Source organism: Muscardinus avellanarius, assembly GCF_963383645.1.
Source record: "Muscardinus avellanarius genome assembly, chromosome: 11".
NCBI classification, from domain to species: domain Eukaryota; kingdom Metazoa; phylum Chordata; class Mammalia; order Rodentia; family Gliridae; genus Muscardinus; species Muscardinus avellanarius.
In genome coordinates this window covers 77711615-77734638 of record NC_137797.1, presented here as the reverse complement: position 1 = coordinate 77734638, position 23024 = coordinate 77711615, and the positions used below count along the sequence as shown (strand labels likewise).

Genomic DNA, 23024 nt, shown 5'->3' with positions numbered 1-23024 from the left:
AAAAAATTTTTTAAAAGCACTAGAAAGAGAATCTACTGAGGCTGTTTGTTTTTAAAATTATTTAGAAATCCTAAAATACAGAAAACAATTGGTACCCTTTAAGTTTCAGAGTAATCTAGACCTTCAGAAATTTTAATGCTATTAAAAGAAGAAAGGACAAATAGAAAAGACTGCTGCAGTAAAGCACTGTTTCTAAAAGTTGCAGATATGATCCAATCTGATAGCACAATTCCTCCAAATAAGCAAGTTTCCATTACCTTTTCCTAGGCACACTCAATTTTCAACTTAGAAAATAATCTAACTTTGTCCTTAACATATTCACCAAGTATTATGAATATTTTAAGGTCCTTCTGAAAGCTTCTCTTAAAAAAAGTTCAGATATCTCCCTAAAGAGGAATATGTATATCCTACTTTAAGACATTAGACTTTCTGAAACTGGCCCAACTATATAAAACTTTAATAATTATGTGAAAGTGTGGAATCAATACTCTATGAAAACAGTGTGACAAAATTAAACATTACTACGTTGAAATATTTTCTAGTTTTAACTCAAAAATAGAAATCATGAGTCTTCTATAACATTAATTTTAAAAACACACAGAAGTGAAAAGTGCTATTTTTCAAAAAGTACAATTTTTTCCCTACTATATATGGAATGATTTCAGTTCTCCTGTACTAAAAGCTGGACTTTAAAAAACTAGTATTGCATTGTTTCAATAAAGCAGTTTTAATCAGTAGTGGCTTCTGTTTCAGCTGGACCCCTAATTAATCTTCGGATTCCTCTTTTTCCTGCAGGACCTTTTGGTTTTGCAAAACTTTGCTTATGCGCATGTTGCTTGGGATGTACTTCCTCATAAAGGAAATCTGCAGTCAATTCATCCCCATTGTCTATCTCAATCTGCAAAAGAGGAAATAGTGTGATACAATATAATAAAGCAAAACATTCAAAACCTAATAAAGCAAGCCAGTTTTCAAGTATGAATGCTCCCAAACAAATGCATACTACCCATTCCAACAAAAGAGAACTAAGGACCACAGGTGTAAATAGTTTCACTTTTATCATTTTTAGGAGGATGCTAGAAGAGTTGCTGAAATATACAAGCAATTACAATTACTTTCTATTTGGCTTCCTCTTACTGCTCAGCACTATTTTAAGTATGTTTAAAATAGAAGCTAGTATTTATGCTCAAATTGTTCTGCTTTGTTTCACTACATATTTAAGAAACATTACTCACAACTTTGTCCCTTGAGTCACTTGAGATCACTCTAGAACAGATGTAGAACTACAGCCTGCAGGCCAAATCTAGCCCAAGACTGTTTTACATTTTTAAAAGGTTGTAAAACAAAACATCAAGAAAAAGAACATATGACAGAGATCACAACTGGCCTGGCAAAACCTAGAGTGATTTACAAACCTAAAGTGATTTACTCTCTGGTCCTTTGTTAAGTCACCTGACCCCTGCTTTAAAAGGGTTCCATACCAGCTGGGCGTGGTGACGCACGCTTGTAATCCCCGCGCTTGGGAGGCAGAGACAGGAAGATCGCGCAGGTTCGAAGCCAGCCGCGCGCGCTGGCTTAGGAGACCCTGTTTCCAAATAAAAATGTAAAAATAGATCTGGGAGTGTAGCCCAGAGGTAGAAGGGCTTCCAAGAACCCCAGTACCACCAAAAAAAAAAAGGGTTCCATACCAAAAACATGGGTAATTGTTAGGGAGATACATATTGTATGTGTTTTGTTTTGTTTTTGTTTTTTGGTGGGAACTGGGGATTGAACCCAGAAGCATCCGAACTATACCCTCACTTCTATTTTTTATTCTTTACTTTGAAACAGGGTCTCAACTATGTTGCAGAAGGCTTCACTTAGTTGAGGCTGGCCTAAAACATGCAATGCTTCTGTCTCAGTCTCCCAAATACTGGGATGACAAGCGTGCACCACCACACTTGTCTAGGAACTATATTTTTAAGAGTTGAAGAGTTCAAGAAAAAACAGTATCTTCCCTTATGTCTTAACTGCATTTAAATTTAAATTTAAATTTAAGAAAATTTATAGCTTGGTTCCCAAAATTAAATGTTTACGCCCATTTCTTCTTTTCTTGACAACTGAAAAGATTCCCAGCCACCCAAAGATTCACAGTAATATACAAATACTGTAGTTTCTTATTAATAAAAGACCCAGCAACAATCTCAAGTATGTAGCTCTAGCAGCAATGTCCAACAGAACTTTTTAAACTAATGAAAATGTTCTACAAATGCTGCATCTCTTAATACTATAGCCACTAGCCACATGTGGCTAGTGAGCACCTGAGGTTAGTGTGATTAAGACTGAATTTTAAAGTTTATTTAAATTTACACTTAAATTTACCACGTGTGGTGGCATACACCTATAATCCCAGTACTTGGGAGTTTGAGACAGGAGGATTACAGATTCTAGGCCAGCTTCTGCAACTTAGTGACATTCTATTTCAAAATAAAAAATAAAAAGGGCTGGGAATGTAGCTAAGCTAGGAGGTAGAATGCCTCTGGTCTCAAAACTCCAGTACCAAAATAAATGAAAAAATAAAATAAAATTTTATACTTAAATTTAAATAGCCACATATGGCTTATGACTACATTAGACAGTACAGATCTACAGAGAAATGAGAATCATAATAGGTCATCTCCAGGCACTTAGAGAAGAACCTAAGGATTTAGGGTGAGAACAATAAAAATAAACATTTTCATTTATAAATCACAATTCATCTTATGCTACAGGGAAAAGACAAAAACTTGGCAAAAATGAATATTTTAAAATAGGCAATTCTACCTTTCTGATTATATCCATTTGTAGTTGTCTTTCTACAATTTCTAGCAGAGGGCTCTTACAGCTCGAATATAACATCCGTTCTCTTATACTGCAAGTGTATCCCGGCATCGAATAAATAAAAACTGTAAGTTAAAATAATAACAAATACAATTAGCAGCATAAAAGTTAATGCAAGTTTATAAGCCTCAAACTACAACTGAGCCCTCTAGGCAAGAAATAAATAAGAATATAGTGCTGAACTATCAATAAACAAACTGAAAGGAACATGTTAGAAATATTGTATCATATACCTATGGACTCTAAGTAGTCTCCTTCATGAGAATGTTTATACAGAAAGAAATGATAACGTGCTGAATCCTTGGGAATCCTCTTTGGCAAATCTTTTAGTTCTGTATTTGTTGTGTTGGCCAAAATTATAATTTCATTTTTTATATCTATTTCCTGTCAATAAGGAAGAAAATATATTTACTAAAACAGAAATTAAGTTAAAATTTCATAATAAAAAAGCTAGGAGAAAACTGAACTTAAAGAGTTCTGAATTAAATAAACATTTTCATATGAACACATACAGATTTGTAACTTTAAAAAAGTGAATAAAAAGCTGGGCATGGTGGCATACACTTGTAATCCCAGTAGTTGGGAGGTCAACACATGTGGATCACAAGTTTGCAGCCAGCCTCAGCACTTATAAGGCCCTGTGCAACTTAGAGAGACTCTGTCTCAAAAAAAAAAAAAATTAGGGCTAGTGTATGCCCCTGGGTTTAATCCACAGTACCACAGAAGGGGGAAAAAAAAAAAAAAAAAATCAAAACCAAATGTAAACTTTTAAAATTTTATTAGAAATAAACTTCACATAAGCTTTAAGCTAACAAAAGAAAAGTCATTACATAATAACCACTCTACATTTCTTACCAACTGCACATAGTTGAGTTGTCGGTTGTTCAGTTTTTCCAAAGCCTGAAAAGCTTCTCGGGAAATAGGAAATGCAACTCCTTGCAATGTCTGATGCTTAGTGTCCACGCTCACGTCAGTCTGTACCTAAGTATGACAGATATAATTTACTAGTAAAGCTTTAGCATTTAGCAGTGTCTTATGGCAAAAATAAGACAACTTAACCTCTATAAAATAAGATCATTCAAACCCTTCCCAATCTACAATTTAAAATCATGAACTTATTTGTTCATAGTCCTGCTAGCACTTTCTTGACATGCAGAGTGCATGACACATCTTTATGAAAATGTTGCAAGTGAATGGATGAGTGTGCAATTTTAGTGGGACTTGGGGGAAAGGTTTTGTTTGCTCTATTTTCTTCTCTGATAATCACTATGCTTGGTCTGGCAAAATTTCAATGAACTACATAAACTTAATTAAAATGCTGTAAGATCTCCCCTTTAAGTACAAAGTTTTCCTTGATAGACTTTATAAGCAGCAAAATACATAACTACGTGTAGTAATTTATTTTGTCCTGTTTGACATAAAATGCAACACAAACATCATGCACTGAACTGAAAGAAGTACAGACAGAATACATAGACACAACACAGCTCAACAAACTATACTACTGAAGAAGTTCCACACTTTTAGAGCTCTCTATACTAAAACATGAGTGTGCATGGATTGAAGAGAAGATAGAATATTTCAAAAAAGCTTTCACTGCACGTTTATGTTTTTATACTTGATAAATGATAGCTCATATAAGGTCTCATTTGCTGTGCATGTAACAGAAAGTCAAATAGAAATTTTACTTTAAAAAATGAATGGAGATTCTACAGCAAGATACTGGATAATGAAAACATCATAGAACATATGCAATACCCCAATATGATCCTCTGGGTTCTGATTGCAAGGAATAAAACAAACTATCAAACTCATAAAAAAAATTCACATAAAAAGCCCTACTACGCCAAGTAACTTCTGCCTAAATAATAAAATAGATACCCACTACCAATTTAATATTAAATGATATTTAACCATTTTCAAGAATGATTCCTATAAGCTTATTAATCAAACTAGTGAATAGTGGTTTTGACTATTTGTTCTTTTCTATAAAGTCCTAGTTAAGTATAGTAGTTATTCCAACATTCAATTAGAATGACTACAGAAAACACATTAAAGATATGATAAACTAAAATAGGGCTAAAATGTATGCACTTTTGCATGGTCAACAAGTATTCAAATCACTTTCAAATGTATCTCCATCCGAGTTCACATAATTTATAGAGCTTCAAGAAATTTTAAACATTCTACAGCATTTTTATTCTCTTTAGTTACCCTATTCTCTGATATAACATTTTAAAACAAAAACAAACAGAAAACTTGCTTTGGCAACCCTACTAGATATAAAATTCTTTGCAGTAAGTGGGTAAAACATTTCCCATTTATATAGTATTCGAAGTAAAGAGATTTAACACTAGCCATACTTCTAACAATATTTATTGTTGTGCCATGTTCATTTTAGAAGAAAGTTACTTATGAAAATGATGGTTTAAAATTCACTTTAACATTTTTTTCTGAAAATATATTAAGCACACATGCTCATCTCTAATTAAAATAGGTAGAATGTTACTGACCTAACATCTTTCTTCTCTAATTACCTCTATATCTGTTAATTAAAAATATGGTATTTCAAAACACTTAAAATTTTGCAAACAATTCAAAGCTGTAACTTACCTCATTAATTTTAATCTGTCGTAATTCTTCCTCAGCTGCGGTCAGTGGGGCAGGAGAAGACTGTGACAGTAAATATTTTTTGTATCCATGTAATGATACATCTTCCTGTAAGCACAGAAATGGAATACTATCAGAATTCTCTAGAAATAAAACCAAAGTGAGGTTACTTTAGAAAAGCAAAATTATTAACAGAAAAGATGTCAAATGAAAATTAAGAATTTTATTTTCTTTTTTTCAATCCCATAAATTAAACTTTTCTTTTCTTTTTTTATTGGTACTGGGGTTCCTGGAAGCCCTTCTACCTCTGGGCTACACTCCCAGACCTATTTTTACATTTTTATTTGGAAACAGGGTCTCCTAAGCCAGCATGCGCGGCTGGCTTCAAACCTGCGTGATCCTCCTGTCTCTGCCTCCCAAGCACGGGGATTACAAGTGTGCACCACCATGCCCGGCCTTAAATTAAACTTTTCTTTTTCTTTCTTTCTTTCTTTTTTTTTTTTTTTTTGTGATACTAGGGATGGAACCCAGGGGCTTTTCTACCTCCAGGCTATACCCCCAGACCTTTTTTATACTTTATTTGGAAACAGGGTCTCACTAAGTTGCTGAGAGCCTCACTCAGTAGCTGCGGCTGGCTTTGAACCTGTGCAATCCTCCTGTCTCAGCCTCCCAAGCTCTGGGATTACAAACATGCACCACCATACCCAGCTCAAAATTTTTAAGGTGAGTATCTACTCTTTATTTCCAGAAGTTTTATAATTTACGAAATCTTTTGTATAAATTTGGTGATGATGATGCCAGCCAAATAATGAACCTCGGCAGGCTTCAAGTAAACAGTACAACTGTATTTAACCTTCTGGGAAAAAAGTTTATTAGTTATTCAATAATCAACACATTCAGATTCTGAGATACTAAAATAATTTATAAAATTTCTCTATAATCATTCATAAAAATTGCAGTTTTGATGTTAAAATATCCTCCAAAGGGGTTTATTTATCATTAACTTTTGTGGTTTAAAACACTGAGACTCAGAAAACTGAGAAAGCAGCCCCTCAAAATGGTGAACACGCAACATATTCCCATTTATTTTTGTGCTCTATCCACTACACTATATTACTTTCTGAATTAAAAAAAACTTTCTGAACAAGTAAATAACAAATCTATTAAAATGTTTCAATTTTCTTAATTTGTATGTATATGGCATAAGTATATGTATACTTTCCATATAAATGTCTGAAAAGGGTATGTTTTAATACCATTTATCCTATGAGTTCAAAATTATAGATTCATCAGTTAATATATATGAAATATAACATTTTCTCTTGTATCCTTGTGTTTACATATTTATCCATCTAAATTCATTATTACCCATTACCTAAGAGATTTATTTTGCTTTTGATATTGTTTTTGTTTTGGTAGTACTAGGGATCGATCGAAGAGTGGAGCATTAATCACTAAGCTACATTCCCAACCTTATTTTGAGACAAGGTCTAGTGAAATTACTGGCATTACAGGCATGTGCCACTGCTCCTGGAAATTTTTCTTTTTATCATCTTTTATTTGTAACAAAAGAACCCACATAAAAATATACATTTTAACTAGGCGTTGTGGTGTAAGCCTATAGTCCTACATGGGAGGCTGGGATAGGAGAAGTGCTCACAGAATTTAAGACCAGCTTGGGCCACATGGGGAAACATTGTCTCCAAACAAAAACAAAAGTTTGAGTTTTGTACCTTTACTGTTCCAAATACTTCATCTTTAATGTGGCCACCTCCAAACTCCTTTTTCAGAGTTGCTCGTGTTGCTGCATATAGCATTTTTTGACGAACCTATTCAAGTTGTGAAAGTTTACTTAGATGTTTTAAGATGAAGACATATCATTACAAGAGAGAGCACATTTTTAATCTCTTAAAATCTTTAGGTGCATTAAAAACAAACTGTGATAATGCTGAAGCTCACTGGTTATAAAATGCTAGAGTACACATGAATGAATAACCATATAACATGAGGATCTAAACTACTGATGGCTACTAAGGTAGATTTCAAATTGTAGCGTCACTTTTTTTAAAGTAGAAAAAAATGTAAATTTAAAAAAAACTCTTCATTAGTATAAAATGAGTTCCAATAGTAAAAAAAACTACTTAAAGTATTTTAAAATATGAGGAAAAAAATACTGAAATGAAATAATTTTTGATAGTGACATTTTACTCAAAGCTAGATCAGATATTATTTATGAAGTTGTTAAGAATCAAATATTCATGGCTTACCTATGGCACTTATCATTCTATGAGGAACACAGGAATGAAAAGAAATATAATACATACTATTATTAAAGAGTCTATTATTATCTATGGAAAGCTACTAAAGTTAACTATCATCAATAATTTCATAATCCAGAATGGTGAAATCTATTATTTCTTTCAGACAGAATGTGCAGAATTAAAGAGGACAAGATTATCTTTTGAGAATGACATCTGGATAGCTTTAAAATTACTGATTAATTTTAAAATAAGAAACCTTAAGAGTTCTTTTAGAAATCAGATAGTATTCCTTTATTAATTTTATCTTTTGTTCTATTTAGTCAACTACCAATTTTCCTAAAAAAAATTGTGTGCATGCTCATCCCTTGAAAGATAGCTATTAGTAACATATGTACATTAACAACAGTTACTATCATCTTCAATTAGTAATCAGAATTACAATTATTACGCTGAGAACAAAGTAGTTAGCTTCATTCTTCAGAGTCTCATAAATTTGATTATAATTGCCTCAGGTTTAAAACTTTTAAATAAGTAATTTAATTTCAAGGGCAAGACTTTTGAAGGAACGTAAGTTACTCCTATACATTAGGAGTACTCCTAATGACTACATATTAGCAATCCTAGGATTTTCCCCATGATCATTCCCTCCTATTGTAAATGGCTCTATTTTATTAACCTTCATTTGGCCCAGAAAAAAAAAAAAAGAAAATTCCTTCTAGAATTTAATATCAAACAAAGTATAAAAATATTACTTACATGAGAATGATCTGGTGACCATGCAATGAATATCCATTCATATCCCTGGGCATTCTGGGAATCTAACCTGAATAATATATAGCACGGCTGCTTGTCCTCCAACAGGGGTAAAACAAAGGAATCATAATCCTTATCCCAGGAATCTGAGGGCTGACTACATGATCCAATAACAAGCTGCTCTATGAAAAGAAGTTTTTAAAAAGACAATTAATAGTTTGAAATACCAATGGATGTACAATGTAGACTAGAAAAATAAAATACAAAGAAATTATCATAACATTTAAATCAAATGGTTGTGATTAGTGGGTGATTATATTTGCTTTTCAAAATGTCTATGCTGTAAATTGCCAACAAAACACATTAACATATCTATACTTCCATTTAAAACTATGTTTTCTGAAACTGATACTGTCGGTCAGAAATGTTAAATAAAACAAGATTTAACTATTTGGATATATAGTACCCCATATTTAAAAATTTGCCCAGAGGCATAAATTGGTATTGCCACAGCCAAGTGCTATTTGCCAGAAAGAAGTAAAACTGTGAATGTACTCTTCATAGAAAATCTTTTGCACATTTGTATAAAAATGTTCACTGCAGACTATAAAATCTCAGGAATAGCTTAAAATAAAGAACAAATATTATGTGGTACAATCATGAAAACATTATATTCTATTTAAAGAGCATTCATGAGTTCTCTATCAAAACAAACTACAAAAATAACATTCACAGAAACAGAAAAGATGAAAATTAAGATGCCATGCAGTTTATAAGAACTTAAAAACCTTAAACATCACTATATTTAAAGATTAGTGTAAAAAGGGCTTGCACATATATAAGAATTTTTTATTGTAATGCCTCAGAAGAAGAAAGTTGGGAAATATAATTAAAGAAGTTCTTATATCAGAAAAATATTAAATTTTTTAAAAACTTTGCAACAAATATTATAAAATATTGATTTAAATAAATTTAAGAATAAGGATTTTTCTTATTTACTCTTTATAATGTTCTTATTTTTAAAATTTTCTCAAAACAAAAAGTAAAACCAAAAACTACTAACATAGAAAACAGTGGCACTTACCTTCTGAATAGGTACTAATTAGTGAACTTTTAAGTTTTCTATTTAGTTACTTAACTAATCACTTAGGAAGAGATGCCCTTTAAAAATTTTAGCTCAGCCAGACCTTGTGGCGCACACTTGTAATCCCAGCATTCAGGAGGCTGAGACCCGAGAATTGTGGTTTGCGGACAGCCTCAGCTACTTAGGGAGCCCCTTTGCAACTTAGTGAGACCCTGTTTCAAAATAAAGAATACAAAATAGGGAAGGGGGTGTAGCTCGAATGTAGAATGCCCCTGGGTTCCATGACCAGACTTGCAAAAAAAAAAAAAAAAAAAAAAAAAAAAAAAAAAGAAAAGAAAGAAAAGAAAAACAAATTTAGCTCAATACTGCTAAAATATTGAGCTCATTATTGCTCAATAATGCTTTGCACCATATATTTATTCCTGTTAAATATTGTGTATCTGTAGAACAACTGCAGATTTTATAAACTATTCTGTTTTTGTAGTATCGGGGATTGAATTCAAGGGCACTCAACCACTGAGATACATTCCCTGCTCTTTAAATTTTATTTTGCTACAGAATCTAGCTAAGTTACCCAGGTCAGTCTCTATCTTAATATCCTCCTGACTCAGTCTCCTGAGTAGCTAGAATTACAGACTTGTGCGACCGCACCCAACCGATCTGGTATTTTAATATATAAGCAAAAAATGGAAAACTATATTTATAATCCAGTTTATGAAAAAGTTATTTTTCCAAAGCAAAATATTTCAAAGTACTCAAAAATAGGCCAGTGGAATATTTTAATACATTGTTGGCCAAGTAGTTATAATAATAATGGTTCAAATTTGAATCTATCTGGTTTAGAAGATTCTCCACGCAAGCACTTTTTCTACTTACAAAGTTATTTTTAAAAAGTCAACTTAGTCGAGCGTGGTGGCGCACGCTTGTAATCCCTGCACTTGGGAGGCAGAGACAGGAGGATCGCATAGGTTCGAAGACAGCCTCTCTGGCTTAAGAGACCCTGTTTCCAAATAAAAAAGTATAAAAAATAGGTATGGGAGTGTAGCCCAGAGGTAGAAGGGCTTCCAGGAACCCCAGTACCACCACCACCAAAAAAAAAAAAAAAAAAAAAAAGTCAACTTAGAGTGTTATATTCTCAGAACTTAAACAAACAAGAAAAGGCAATCATTTCTGTAGCACAGGTTGCAATCAGGTGGAAAAAATGGGATTGTGAAATCCTTTGTACGGAACTGGCTTAGAAATGGATCTTGGTACAGAAATTGAAATTGAGACACAAAAAGTAAAAGGAAGATGGCACACCAAAAAAAAAATCATCTTTGGATTTCCCTGATAACTACAGAATTCAGAAGGAAAACAAGGGCCCTTATGAACCTGTACAAAATGTAAAGAGCCCAAATTACTTTAAGGCAAGGTTTGAACTTGCTTCATACTAATAGTTCAAATTACTGACAACACACTGAAATTTAGAGTATAACATCCAGTAATCCAGGGACAAAAACTTTTAAATATTTAACTAACCATTTTCAATAGATATTTTCAGAAGTCTGTATTTTCCATTTCTGGCTCTGGCAAAAATATCTTTAACATCTTCACTTGCTGTAGAAAAGGATAGGGAAAAATAAACTTACTTTTTATACTTAGAAGTATTTTCATTTGCTATCTATATGAAGAAAAATAAATTGTAATACAAGGAAAAAATCTAGAATTTTTAGCATCCTCTCAGTATTAAAAGACTTAAAGGTATAAAATAGTGAACACTAAATACAACTAAGCAGTATAATATAAACATTAATTAAAATAAACAAATATATTTTAAAGCATACTAATTCTAATGTTTTAGGTAGATAATTCTGTAGCAGAAATGAAAATGAAGTGAATTACTTAAGTTGTTGAAACCCAATAACGGGCAAATAACCATTTTAAGAAACACCCTTACAACTTGTTTAAAAATGTCAAAAACTTTCATTCTCTTCTAGTTAAATTTCATGCTTATGATAGTCTTTTCATCAACTCATTTTATGTATTTGCCCATTAAAAATATCAGTATCAAATATTCTAATCTGGTTTAAGAATAATTGCATTAGGTCTTATATTTCCCATATTCTTACTTCTATTTCTCAAAAAAAGTTAAACTCACTGAGCAAATACACATTTAATAGCCTAACCCTTGTGTACCTATTATAAGCTTTAATTTGTTCTTGTGTTGTCCATTACTCTCAAGATCATTATTTAGGTAGCGCTTCCTGTAAGACTCAAGCATGAATGTCAGTAATTACATACTTAAATGTCAACATTAGCCCGGATAAATAGAGCAATACTTGTAGAACTCGGACCATTTTTGCTTGTGTGTGATGCAGGGAGTTCCGTGGAGCAGTGTCAAAGATCCTTACAAACAAAACACGAAACTAAGTGTCCACTGGGGCAAACATTCCTCGTCTATTAACAGGAAGAGCTTACATTTATATTAGAACTCGTTAAGTGATCGTGAGTAACCCCGGGATATATTACTTGATTCTCATGAGGTGAGCACTTCCAGACTGTCCATTTTCAAACCAGAAAATAATGGAGGTCAGAGAAACAGTAACTGCACATTCAGTTGTCAAGACGGGAATAATTAAAGGCAACCACATAGATCAGACTTCTCAGTTTCCTTGGGAAGCACACAGGAAAAAGGTCGAAACAAACGCCATGCCCAGGATTTCTCTTAACAGAATTCAAGCTCCCCACGGATGTAAGAACGACTCTGGCCTGTCCCTCTTTTATAAACAAAGTCCCGCAACAATCTCCTGTGACAGAAAGAAAACTCTCCCGGCCCGACGGGGAAAGGAGCCGGGTCGCCGGGGCTCTTCCCCCGGCGAGCGGGGACCGCGGGTGGGGAGGGCGCGCCCCTCTCCGGGAGCGGGTCCTGCGCCGCCGGGTCGGGGTCGGGTCCGCGCGGCGGGGGCGGCGGCCGGGCGGGGACGCAGGCCTCGAGGCGGCGGGGCCGGGCGGGGCGAGGGCGCCCGCTCGCCCCGCGGGAGTCACTACGCGCCCGCCCGCCCGCCTCCCGGGACCCCTTCCCCGCCCGCCAGCCCGCGCCGTTACCTTGGATGCCGGTCTGGTGGGACATGGCGGCGGCCGCGGGCTCCCGGCTCCGGCGCGGAGTGAAGCGAGCGGCCCCGACCGGCGGCTCCAGGAAGTGGCGGCTCCTCGCCGGACTCCTACGTCATCCGCCCGCGACCCGCGCCGCGGAGCCCCGCCCCCGCCCCGCCCACCCGGGGGTCGCCGCCCGCCTCGGCGCCGGCCCCGCCCTCTGCCCCCCGCCCCCCGCCCGCCCTCTCGGCCTCCACCCGAGAGTGAGGAGCAGCGTGCGGAGGGCTCCGCGCCCGGCGTCGGCCTCCAGCCTCCCGCGGACCCCCGGAAGCTGGCCCGGCCTAGGGATGCTCGGAACAGAAATGACCATTTTGCCGAACCTACATTTTCATCCTAGAAGACGTGCACGACCTCCTCTTTGGTTTGTAATAGCAAACAATTCGACATAAAGAAGAGGCCATTCCCCACCCCAGTTTTTAAAAAAAGAATAAATATATATGTGGGGAGGTCTCATCATTTTTTTCCTTCCACAATTTAAATAACATTGGTCTTAAATCGTTATTTCTTCAGTTGGGCATATTTAGAAACCATATTTTTTTTCCTTTTCACTCGCAGAAGAGACAGCTACTAAGAATGAAAAGATAAACTGACTTGAGTATTCCTATGTGATCGATTGTACCACTGGGTTTTGTTTTTGTTTTAAATTAAGTAATTTTTCGAAGTTCACTTGGATACATTTTTATGGTAGCATGATGTTAGTTAAAATTCTCATTTTCTGTGCATTTCTTTTCCAAAAGGTAATTTTGTTTTTATTTTTGAACAGCTTTTCTGCTACTCGAGGTAGAAAGAGAGGCCCTGTTTCTAGAACCTTGGACTAAAATACAAATTTAAAGCCTGCTAACAAATATTGTTCAGACTAACAAAATAAGTGCAAGTTAGTAAAATTCTTTGAATACGGTGTATTTTTTATTAGTTACTAAATAGCAGGCCTTCAATTGTTTTTCTTTACTGAGACCGGAGCAAATAAGGTTGCCACATTCTGTTACATGTTATCTGAACTCTTTCTCAAAAAAAGAACTTTATATTCAGAAATAAGCATGATTTAATTTCAGTTTTATGACTTGTTTGGATTTAAGAAGTGTAGGAAGGTCTTTCATTCCAACCAGGTCCTTCCAGACACAGTGGTTTGTCCTGATTTACCAGTTTTGACTGCATTGTTGAGCAGACAGAAAATTGCAGAGTTCACTTTCAGTTTTTTGGCTGATTCACATCCTGGTGACTAGGGAAAATTGCCTAAGGAAGCTGGCGCTGCTCAAAAGTACCGATAAAGAGAGAAAAAAAAAGTAAGAAAACTTCCCCACGTTAATGCCTAGGATCACTTAATGCTCAGCCCTGAAGAGGAAAGGCCATTTAGGTTAGGACCATCAACTTAAATGGACTTTCCATTTAGAACATCTTCCAGAAAGCGTGCTTTTTTCTGTCAATGCAGTAGTTTGAATTAAAAGTTATAAAGACCATGGTCCCAGTGCCGAACCCTATTATTGAACTTTTGCCAAAGCTATCCTGAAATAATACCTTTGATTTGTATGGTGGTTTATGGTTTTCAAAGACTATATTTGAGCACCCTCAGATTCCTGTCTGCCAGGCTGAACAACTCACATAATCCTCTCTGGCAGGCTTTATTTTGCAACTTTAAGAAGTTTAGAAATCGAGGCACAGAAAGAGGAAGGCTTTCGAGGCTTACAAATGTTTGTAAGAGACAACAACCCATTTAAGACAAAGTATGCACAAAGGGGTTGCATTACAAGGCTACAGTAGAATCTCATGGTCCTCATGGCCAGTCTTCATCTTCTGCCTTTCTCTCTCTCCAAAGGGAATCTCTCTGCTTCTGTAATCAAAATAACAGAATATGGCCACAAATCAACAGTCACAATTCTACTTGGATGCAGTGATTAAAGAGGTTGTCTAAGTCCAAGTTCCTATAAAATAGTATATGATTGATTTTGCTTAGTTCAGATGTCAAATCAGCCTTTGGCCAAGCAGGCTGCTCTGCCCAGGTCACAATGCCCATGAATAAAAGGCGTAGTTGCCTCAGGAGAGGAGATGACTCTTGGGTAGGGAAAACAGCCTCAGAATTGGCAAAGCTGGTCCTTAGAACCTAAATTCAAGGTTGCAGTCACAAGCCTAAATGCGCTGGAAGGAAGTAGTTAAATAACAAATTAATGAGGTTGAAAAAAGATAACTCTGGTAACCCGGAACACAGGTTTCATCCAAAGGAAGCCGCCACTGCTCAACTCTAACTCACTGATGCCCTGTGCGGATTTAGGCCCAGAGAAACTGATCTGATTTTCAAGTGATGCCAGAAATTAGATGCGCATGTAAAATCTCAATTTCAACTTTAAAAAAAATGAGAAAACAAAACCAACAAATACATGCAGGTCAGATTAAGCCTGCAGATTGGTTGTTACCCTAAGGCTTCTGACCTGGATCTTCTGTGTGGTCAGTTGACAAATAATGACAGCTAAAAATTTAGATCCTCCATGAATTCTTTATACAGAAGAGAATACGATGGGTATGTCATTAATGTGAGCAGCATATGTTTGTGTATGGACAAAAAAAAACTATAAAGAATCACTTATCTACCTTGTCTCTTCTCTGAATTGGAAACCTTCTTTAGAAGAGAATCATTTCCCAAGAACTATGTACATGCATCTATCTAACAGTCTATACACCAATACAATGTAAATTTACAATGCACAGACTTAAAAAAAGAAGCAACTGGAATAACTGAATGTTAAACACATTAAAAAAGGGAGAGAATCATTTCTTCTTTAATTTGTGAAAAAACTTAACAGATTTCAGCATTGTTTGTTTTAGGCTTTTCTAGAAAAGGAATTCTTATATAGGATAAAAAGCCATAATGAATTTGTATGTCCAAAAACAAAATTATCTATCTTCTCCGAGCTTTAATTTTCTCTCCTGTAATGCACAATAGTAATTTTTTATTATTATTATTATCATTATCATCATTGAAATCAAGTGAGATATGACTTTATAAAACTTTTGATATGTTAGTTGCCCAATATATATTAGCTTGTTAGTTAGCAATAATCTAACACAATACATTATAAGAGAGTATGTTTAAAATAATGTCATATAAAATAGAGCAAATAAGATTATACTGAACTTCTAATCATCAAGGGAAATTATCTAAAGTTGCTTTCTTATATAGGATCATAAAACTGAAATATAACCAATTGCTATTATCTTACATAACATACTTAGACTTATAAAGCATCAAATAATAAAAAAAAAACTCATTAGGTCACAACAGTGAGGATCAAGCATTAAGCAATATACTTTGAGAGTAACTTATTAAATGAATGTAATTATAACTCCCAACAATCCACTGGCAAGACTGCTAAAAGTTTTAACAAAATGGAATATATAATAGAAGATTCTTCGGTCCAGTCAGGCTCTGTGATGTTTGAATAAGTCAGTGAGCAACAGAACAAAGAGTTTGGGCTAAAGGTCAGTTCAACCAAATAATACCTTTTTTATTACTCTCCAAAATGAAATCTGGACTAGATAATCCCAATATATAATATGTACTTCCTAATGAAAGAAAGTGAAAACATTTTTATTCAAAATATTTGTTGATAAGGTTGTATACTTGAATCAATGTGTAAAAATGCATAAAGCAGACAGCATTTTAATGTATTATTTATGGTAGAATTTTCACCCTGGGTTGAAGAAATGCCTTAGCAACAGCATTTGAATCTCTCTCTCATTATCTCTAGCATCTCATATGGGGTAGTAGGATGGCTTAAATGGCCAGTGGGAATATTTGCAAACCACTTTGAACAGACCATGTTCTGTCTTTTATAGTGATGCTATTTAATACTAATAATATTTCTATGATATTAAAATAGTATGCACAGAGGATGCTCTAATAATGAGTTTCTAATGTGGGACAACTTTCATGTCCTTTAAGTGTTTTTGGGGGGTCACAACAGATACAAGCATTTTCATGTTAAAAGATTAAGGGCTGGAATCTGCAGTCTTGCTGGTAGATGATGCTAAGTCAGATGGAAGCTGAGTGTGCATAGCAAGGTTTTGTTTGTTTTCTGTTGTGTTGCATTTTTAAAATAAACTTAAAAAGGTTCACAACAAATGGTTGATAAGAGGACCAAGGAGCAATACTTGAAAATTTGGAGAATTAAAGCCCCTTCATGTCATTTTTAAATGATTTTTGGAGCTGTCTGTAAACAAAAACTTTAGGGCTGGGGATGTAGCTCTGTAGTAGAGTACTTGCCTAGCATGTATGAGGTCCCAGGTTCAATTCCCAGCACTTCAAGGAGATAAATGTTAATTAAAAAGTTAGGAATAGCCGGGCGTGGTGGCACACGCTTGTAATCCCAGCATTTGGGAGGCTGGGACGGGAGGATCTGGGTTCGTGGACAGCCTCATCTACTTAGTGAGGCCCTTCACAACTCAGTGAGACCCTGTTTCAAAATAAAGAATAAAAAATAGGGCAGGGGGTGTAGCTCAGAGGTAGAATGCCCCTGGGTTCCATCCCTAGACCCGCAAAAAAAAAATAAGTTAAGAATATTCATATAGGTAGAATCCAAAACCGATTTAGTATACTTAGTAAAGCTAAGTACTGCTTCACAGCAAGGGTTTTATAAAGCAGTTCCAATGTATATATCTTGTTCTTTTATGACTAAGCTAGATCAGTGTGGTGATTGTATTTAGGGATGTTCCACTGATTTAACTCTTAACATTTTATGTTAATAAATTAAACCATGCAATGAATCTCAGAAAAGGGACTGTTCAAACATCATTAAAATAATTTTATTGGAACACATGTATTTTTAATGATTTAATAATAGCCTTTGGAGTGGTGATGCATGCCTATAATCCCAGTGCTTGGCAGGCTAAAACAGGAGATTGATGATTCGAGTTGAACATTGTGCAGTAACTTAGCAAGACCCTGTTTCAAAATAATAAGGGGAGCCTGGTATGGTGGCACACACGTGTAATCCCTGTATTTGGGAGGCTGAAACAGGAGAATCGCTCAGGTTCAAAGCCAGCTTTAGCTACTTAGTGAGGCTCTCAGCAACTTAGTGAGACCCAGTTTCCAAATAAAATATAAAATAGGTCTGGGAGTGTATCCCAGAGGTAAAAAGCCTCTGGGTTCTACCCCCAGTACCACTACAAAAAAAAAAAAAAAAGAAAGAAAGAAAAAATAATAAGGGATTGCTGGAGGGATAGCCTAGAGATAGAGTGCCTTTGAGTTCAATCCCCCATACCACATGAAAAAATAATGAAAATAATGATAGTGATAATAATAATAACAGCTTTTGGGGAGATAGACAGTTACTACATAATATTCTCATTCTTTATAACAAACCTCAGATTTCATTTGGTGTTTCAAATGCCCAACTAAAAGTTTGTGTTTTTACTTCTGTTGCAGCTAAATGTAGTTAAGTTCCAACCTGGAGTAGAAAAGGTTATTTGGTGAATCTTCTTAAAAGACTTCTTAAAATGGGCTTGTTAAAGCTGGGTGTGGTTGTGTACGCTTGTAATCCCTGCGCTTGGGAGGCGGAGATAGGAGGATCACGCAGGTTCAAAGCCAGCCGCACTAGCTTAAGAGACCCTGTTTCAAAATAAAAATATATTAAAAAATAGGTCTGGGAGTGTAGCCCGGAGGTAGAAGGGTTTCCAGAAACCCCAGTACCATAAAAAAAAAAAAAAAATTGGGCTTGTTAGCCGATGAAAAATGCTTTCTTTATTTTTTCATCCCACTTTCTGTTCTTTTATTGCCTATTGCAATAAAGATATGATAGCTAAAGTTCTAGCTGCTGTCTTATACCTGAAGCAAACTTAGTGATAAAAACTCTACATTGAATGGAAGAAAAGAACCTGAATTCTGTTCACTGCTACTCTCATATGTGATCTGCTATAGCTATTTCTAGGCTTATTTTATATTCAAGAAAAATTACTTTAGCATGATTTAAGCCATTATTATTTCCAGTTTTTTTTTTTTTTTTTTTTTTTTTTTTTTTTTTTTTACTAGCAACCAAACATATTTTGTGAGGCATTTTTCTTTACCCAAACTGCTAGGTACAAATATCTCTCATTATACAGTTCTTTAGTTCATAGAGTGAGAACTTGGATAGGAGACTTGTAAAATGGGGGATGCTATAATATACAAGCCCACCCAGTTCCTGAATTTCATGTTACAACTAGTGAAAATTTGGACATCAAGAGAGCAAGGAGTTATGAAGGTAAAATGTGGTTAGTTCATATCTTACATTCTCTATATGTGAGAAGATAGTGGCAAAGGTTTTCTATATTTTTACAAATCAGCCTAGACCTGAAAGTATTGCTTTGAACAAATGTTGGTAAATAAGCATTGTTTATAATATCAAATTAGAACTATTTTAGATATTTCAAAATATACAAATATTTCTCTATTCTTTGAAAAGTGTGTGTGTGTGTGTGTGTGTGTGTGTGTGTGTATTTCTGGGGATTGAAATCAAAGGTGATCTACTTCTGAGCCCCAAACCTATTTTATTTTTCACTTTTGAAGCAGGGTCTAAGTTACCGCATACTACTGGCCTCTAACCTGCAATCCTGTCTTAGCTTCCCAAGTACTGAAATAATAGGCTCTGCCCATCCTTTAATAAAGCATTTTTAAACTTTGATAAAATTCACTTCCATAGCAATTAAGAATAGTATAACGGATACATATATTCCCTCTCCTCTCCTCTCCTCTCCTCTCCTCTCCTCTCCTCTCCCCTCCCCTCCCCTCCCCTCCCCTCCCCTCCCCTCCCCTCCCCTCCCCTCCCCTCCCCTCTCTCTCTCTCTCTCTCTCTCTCTCTCTCTCTCTCTCTCTGTGTGTGTGTGTGTGTGTGTGTGTGTGTGTGTGTGTGTGTTAGTTACCAGGGATAGAACCCAGGGGTAATCTACCTCTGAGCTTCACTCTCAGCTGATTCTTTTATTCTTTATTTTTGAAACAGGGTTTCATTAAGTTATGGAGGGCTTCACAAGTTGCCAAGGCTGACCAGGAACCTGTGATCCTCCTATCTCAGCCTTCCAAGTACTAGAATTACAAGTGTGTGCCAGCATGCCCAGCTAACAGATACATATATTTTCTGAAATGTAACATTCTCTTAAATATTGACTCTTCCCAAGGTTAAAAAAAGGCTTTGCCATCTTTAACAAATATTTAGTATGCTAATTTGACTATTTCGTAGAATAATTTCTTTTGTAGTACTAGGGTTGGAACCCAGGGGCATTCTACCTCCGAGTGACACCCCCAGCCCTATTTTTTATTCTTTATTTTGAAACAGGGTCTCACTAAGTAGCTGAGGCTGGCCGCGAACCCAGATCCTCCTCTCTCAGCCTCTTAAATGCTGGGATTACAAGCGTGTGCCACCACGCCTGGCTTCATAGAATAACTGAATAATATCGTGAAGAGAAACCAGTATTTTCTCTTTGTATATATATTGTAATCTTACAATTCTGGTTTGGAATTCATTCTTTGTTACAGCCTTAGACTTGACACCTTTTTTTTTTGGTGGTACTGGGGTTCCTGGAAGCCCTTCTACCTCCGGGCTACACTCCCAGACCTATTTTTTACATTTTCATTTTGGAAACAGGGTCTCCTAAGCCAGCGCGCGCGGCTGGCTTAGAACCTGCGTGATCCTCCTGTCTCTGCCTCCCAAGCGCGGGGATTACAAGCGTGCGCCACCACGCCCGGCAACGACACCTTTTTTTTTTAATCTGTTCTCTCACACATGAGTTCTCAGAGACAGCTCTTCAAAGAGAAAACCCTTGGGAACACTTCCTCTCTGCTGCTTCATTTCAGTTATGTTTAACCTGTTGTCAATGAAGAATCGACCTCATTGGAGGATTGGGTAGGATGGGACCAAAGAATTCATAGAAGTCTGAGGCTTGTTCTGCCTTTTCTTTCTCTTTAATCATTGGAATGCAACACATTTTACTTTAATTAATGTATGTCTTAGATTTAGTACATTAAGAGCAAAGTTAGGTGTATATTTATGTATTGGTGAGAAAAATGTCCAATTCTTCTTTTGTGATATTCAGTTATTATGTTGGCAAAGGTTTCATGAAACATGAGTTTCATAGGTTAACCAGATTCTCCCAGGTACTTCTCATCCCTGCCTCCTGCTCTGTCACTATCCCTTATGCTTGATGCTTCTGACCAATCCTATTAAACCATTTGCCTGATCACAGGACTAGATCAGGCTCTCTCATTAAGAAGCTGAGTCTGCCACCCTGATTTCTAAGTTCAGTTTTCTACTTGGCCTCACTATATAACTATAGGGTTCTGCTTGGAATCCTCCAAAATACTGAGGTCAGTAGTTCATCCCAGCTTCCCTCATAGTGATACTCTGAACAGCCTTTTCCCTGATGCTGGGGCTTATCATTCATATTCTCTGAACTGGTTTTCCTTTTTAAATAAAAAACTCTTTCCTTCCTTTTTCTGAGATAACATTATAGCTTGTTTCTTTAGACTCTGGCTCCCTGGTATGGCCAGCCTACATGGGACTCAGTCCACTTTTTCTTGTCAGAGATCATTACACATTTCCTCAGAGCAGCTCATTTCAAGGCCCTTACTTATTATCTGTTGTTTCTTCCTGAAGAGGTCTTTCACAAAATATCCCAGATCTAGTTAAATTACAGCTTGCTTTTCCTGGCTTTAGCCAGAGAACTTGCCATCCACTTTAACCTTGGTTTTGTTTTAAAAGACTGCTTCATTTTGTCTGTGTGTCTGTGTGTGTCTGTCTGTCTGTCTGTCTGTCTGTCTCTCTCTCTCTCTTTCACACACACACACACACAGACACACACACACACACACACACACACACACACACACACAATCATTGTCAATGCCCTGATAATTTCCACTGAATATTCTAGAGCTCATTAATAGGTGGAATAGACGGGGGAGAGGCCCAGTACATTCTTATTGTTGAAGCATACCATAGATGTTTATAATGAGATGGAACGAAGTGTTCTAAAGAATACAGCTCTTTATGTTCTACAGCACAGGCCTGAAATAGAAATATATTTGAAATAATGGGTAATGTTCATGAGAAAAATACAACTCTCAGTGAGTTAAACTGCACTTTTAAGAATTCCAAGTCTGAGTTGTGTGTATAGGAGGCAGTGTTTGCTGTTGGGAAAATCTCTGGGTTCCAATCTTATTTCTATGACTGCCTAGCTGTGTGATCTTTAATGGGAGATGGTAGAAGGGGCAAAGAAAGGACAACAACAGCAGAGTCATCTGTGGGCGACAATATTAGCCCAGAATTGTTGTTGGTACTTGTTCATCTTTCCCGAGTTAATTCTTTCTGTTAGTTTCACTATCATTCTTCTAATACTAAGGCAATTTTGCAGTCCTCCCCCACCTGGCCTCTTTAGGTTGTGTCTAACCCTGGCCTGCTAGTGCCAAGCCTTGAATTACACCTCTCTTTCCTGCTAACACAGCTAACTTGTCCAGGGTCTCAGTTGTTCTGAATACTTTCCAGGTAACTGGAAGCCAATCTGGTAAACTAATTCACAGCAAGGTGCACATTCACTGACTCATCAAACTTTTATTGAGCACCCTAGCACCTGTGCTAGATGTGAGTGACTGATCAAGGTTGTTCTGATGCATTATCAGTCTCAGTGGAGCAACCTGGGCTTTAGTTCTGACAGTCCTGGGTTCGAATCTCACCCTGTCACTTACTAGACATGTTATCCAGGAGAAAACTACCTAATCCATCCAGAAATCTGTTTCCTCATTTGTAAAATAAGGCCAATATGAGTTCTTCTAGGAGTTTTTAAGTTTTAAGGTCAATTGCAGGCAGCAGAGAGATCATAGTGAGTGATAAATAAACTTCTTATTATATTATTTTTTCTTTTTAATTTTTCATTGGTACTTTGCAGTTATACATCTCAATGGGGTACAAGATGGTAGAGGCATACATGCATATATCACTCATTTAGCCCTTCCCCAATTCCCACCCTGCTCTTCTCACTTTCTCATGTTTGACCTAGTTATTGACTTTGACATGTTATTTATTCTTTGATATATCATTTATGGAAGCCAGATGTATCATTTTTGGGCACCTTTAATGCTTTAACTTTGGATGTAAATTGTCAATGCCTTTGTAGTTAAAGATTTTAGATCTTGTGACAGGTTGGTCAGAGCTACTGAGGGAAGCCGCGAGGTTGTTCCCTGTCCTTCGTCAGTTGTCTGGGTTCTGACAATAGAATACCCAGTATCAGCTGTCTGAGGAACTGAAGCAGAGTGAATTTCTGAAGACAGAGGTGTTATAAGGATACACGGAGGTATGTTTTCAAATGAG

The 23024-nt window shown here is 36.2% G+C and overlaps 1 protein-coding gene across 3 annotated transcripts; it reads right to left on the bottom strand.

Annotated features, from left to right (window-relative positions):
- Nucleotides 1-727: 727 nt before the first annotated feature.
- Nucleotides 728-12691, bottom strand: TWF1 (twinfilin actin binding protein 1; the record flags this gene model as incomplete). Of its 3 annotated transcripts, XM_080705452.1 has the most annotated exons (10): nt 728-898; nt 2803-2924; nt 3093-3243; nt 3715-3840; nt 4618-4638; nt 5473-5577; nt 7203-7298; nt 8487-8665; nt 11086-11163; nt 12652-12691. In XM_080705452.1, the coding sequence occupies 10 exons, from the start codon at nt 12674-12676 to the stop codon at nt 728-730; spliced, it is 1074 nt and encodes a 357-aa protein (XP_080561578.1). The 3 variants fall into 3 exon arrangements, with proteins under 3 accessions (XP_080561578.1, XP_080561579.1, XP_080561577.1); XM_080705453.1 differs by lacking the exon at nt 4618-4638; XM_080705451.1 differs by lacking the exons at nt 4618-4638; nt 11086-11163 and having other exon boundaries at nt 12652-12676.
- Between the last annotated feature and the right edge of the window lie 10333 nt (nt 12692-23024).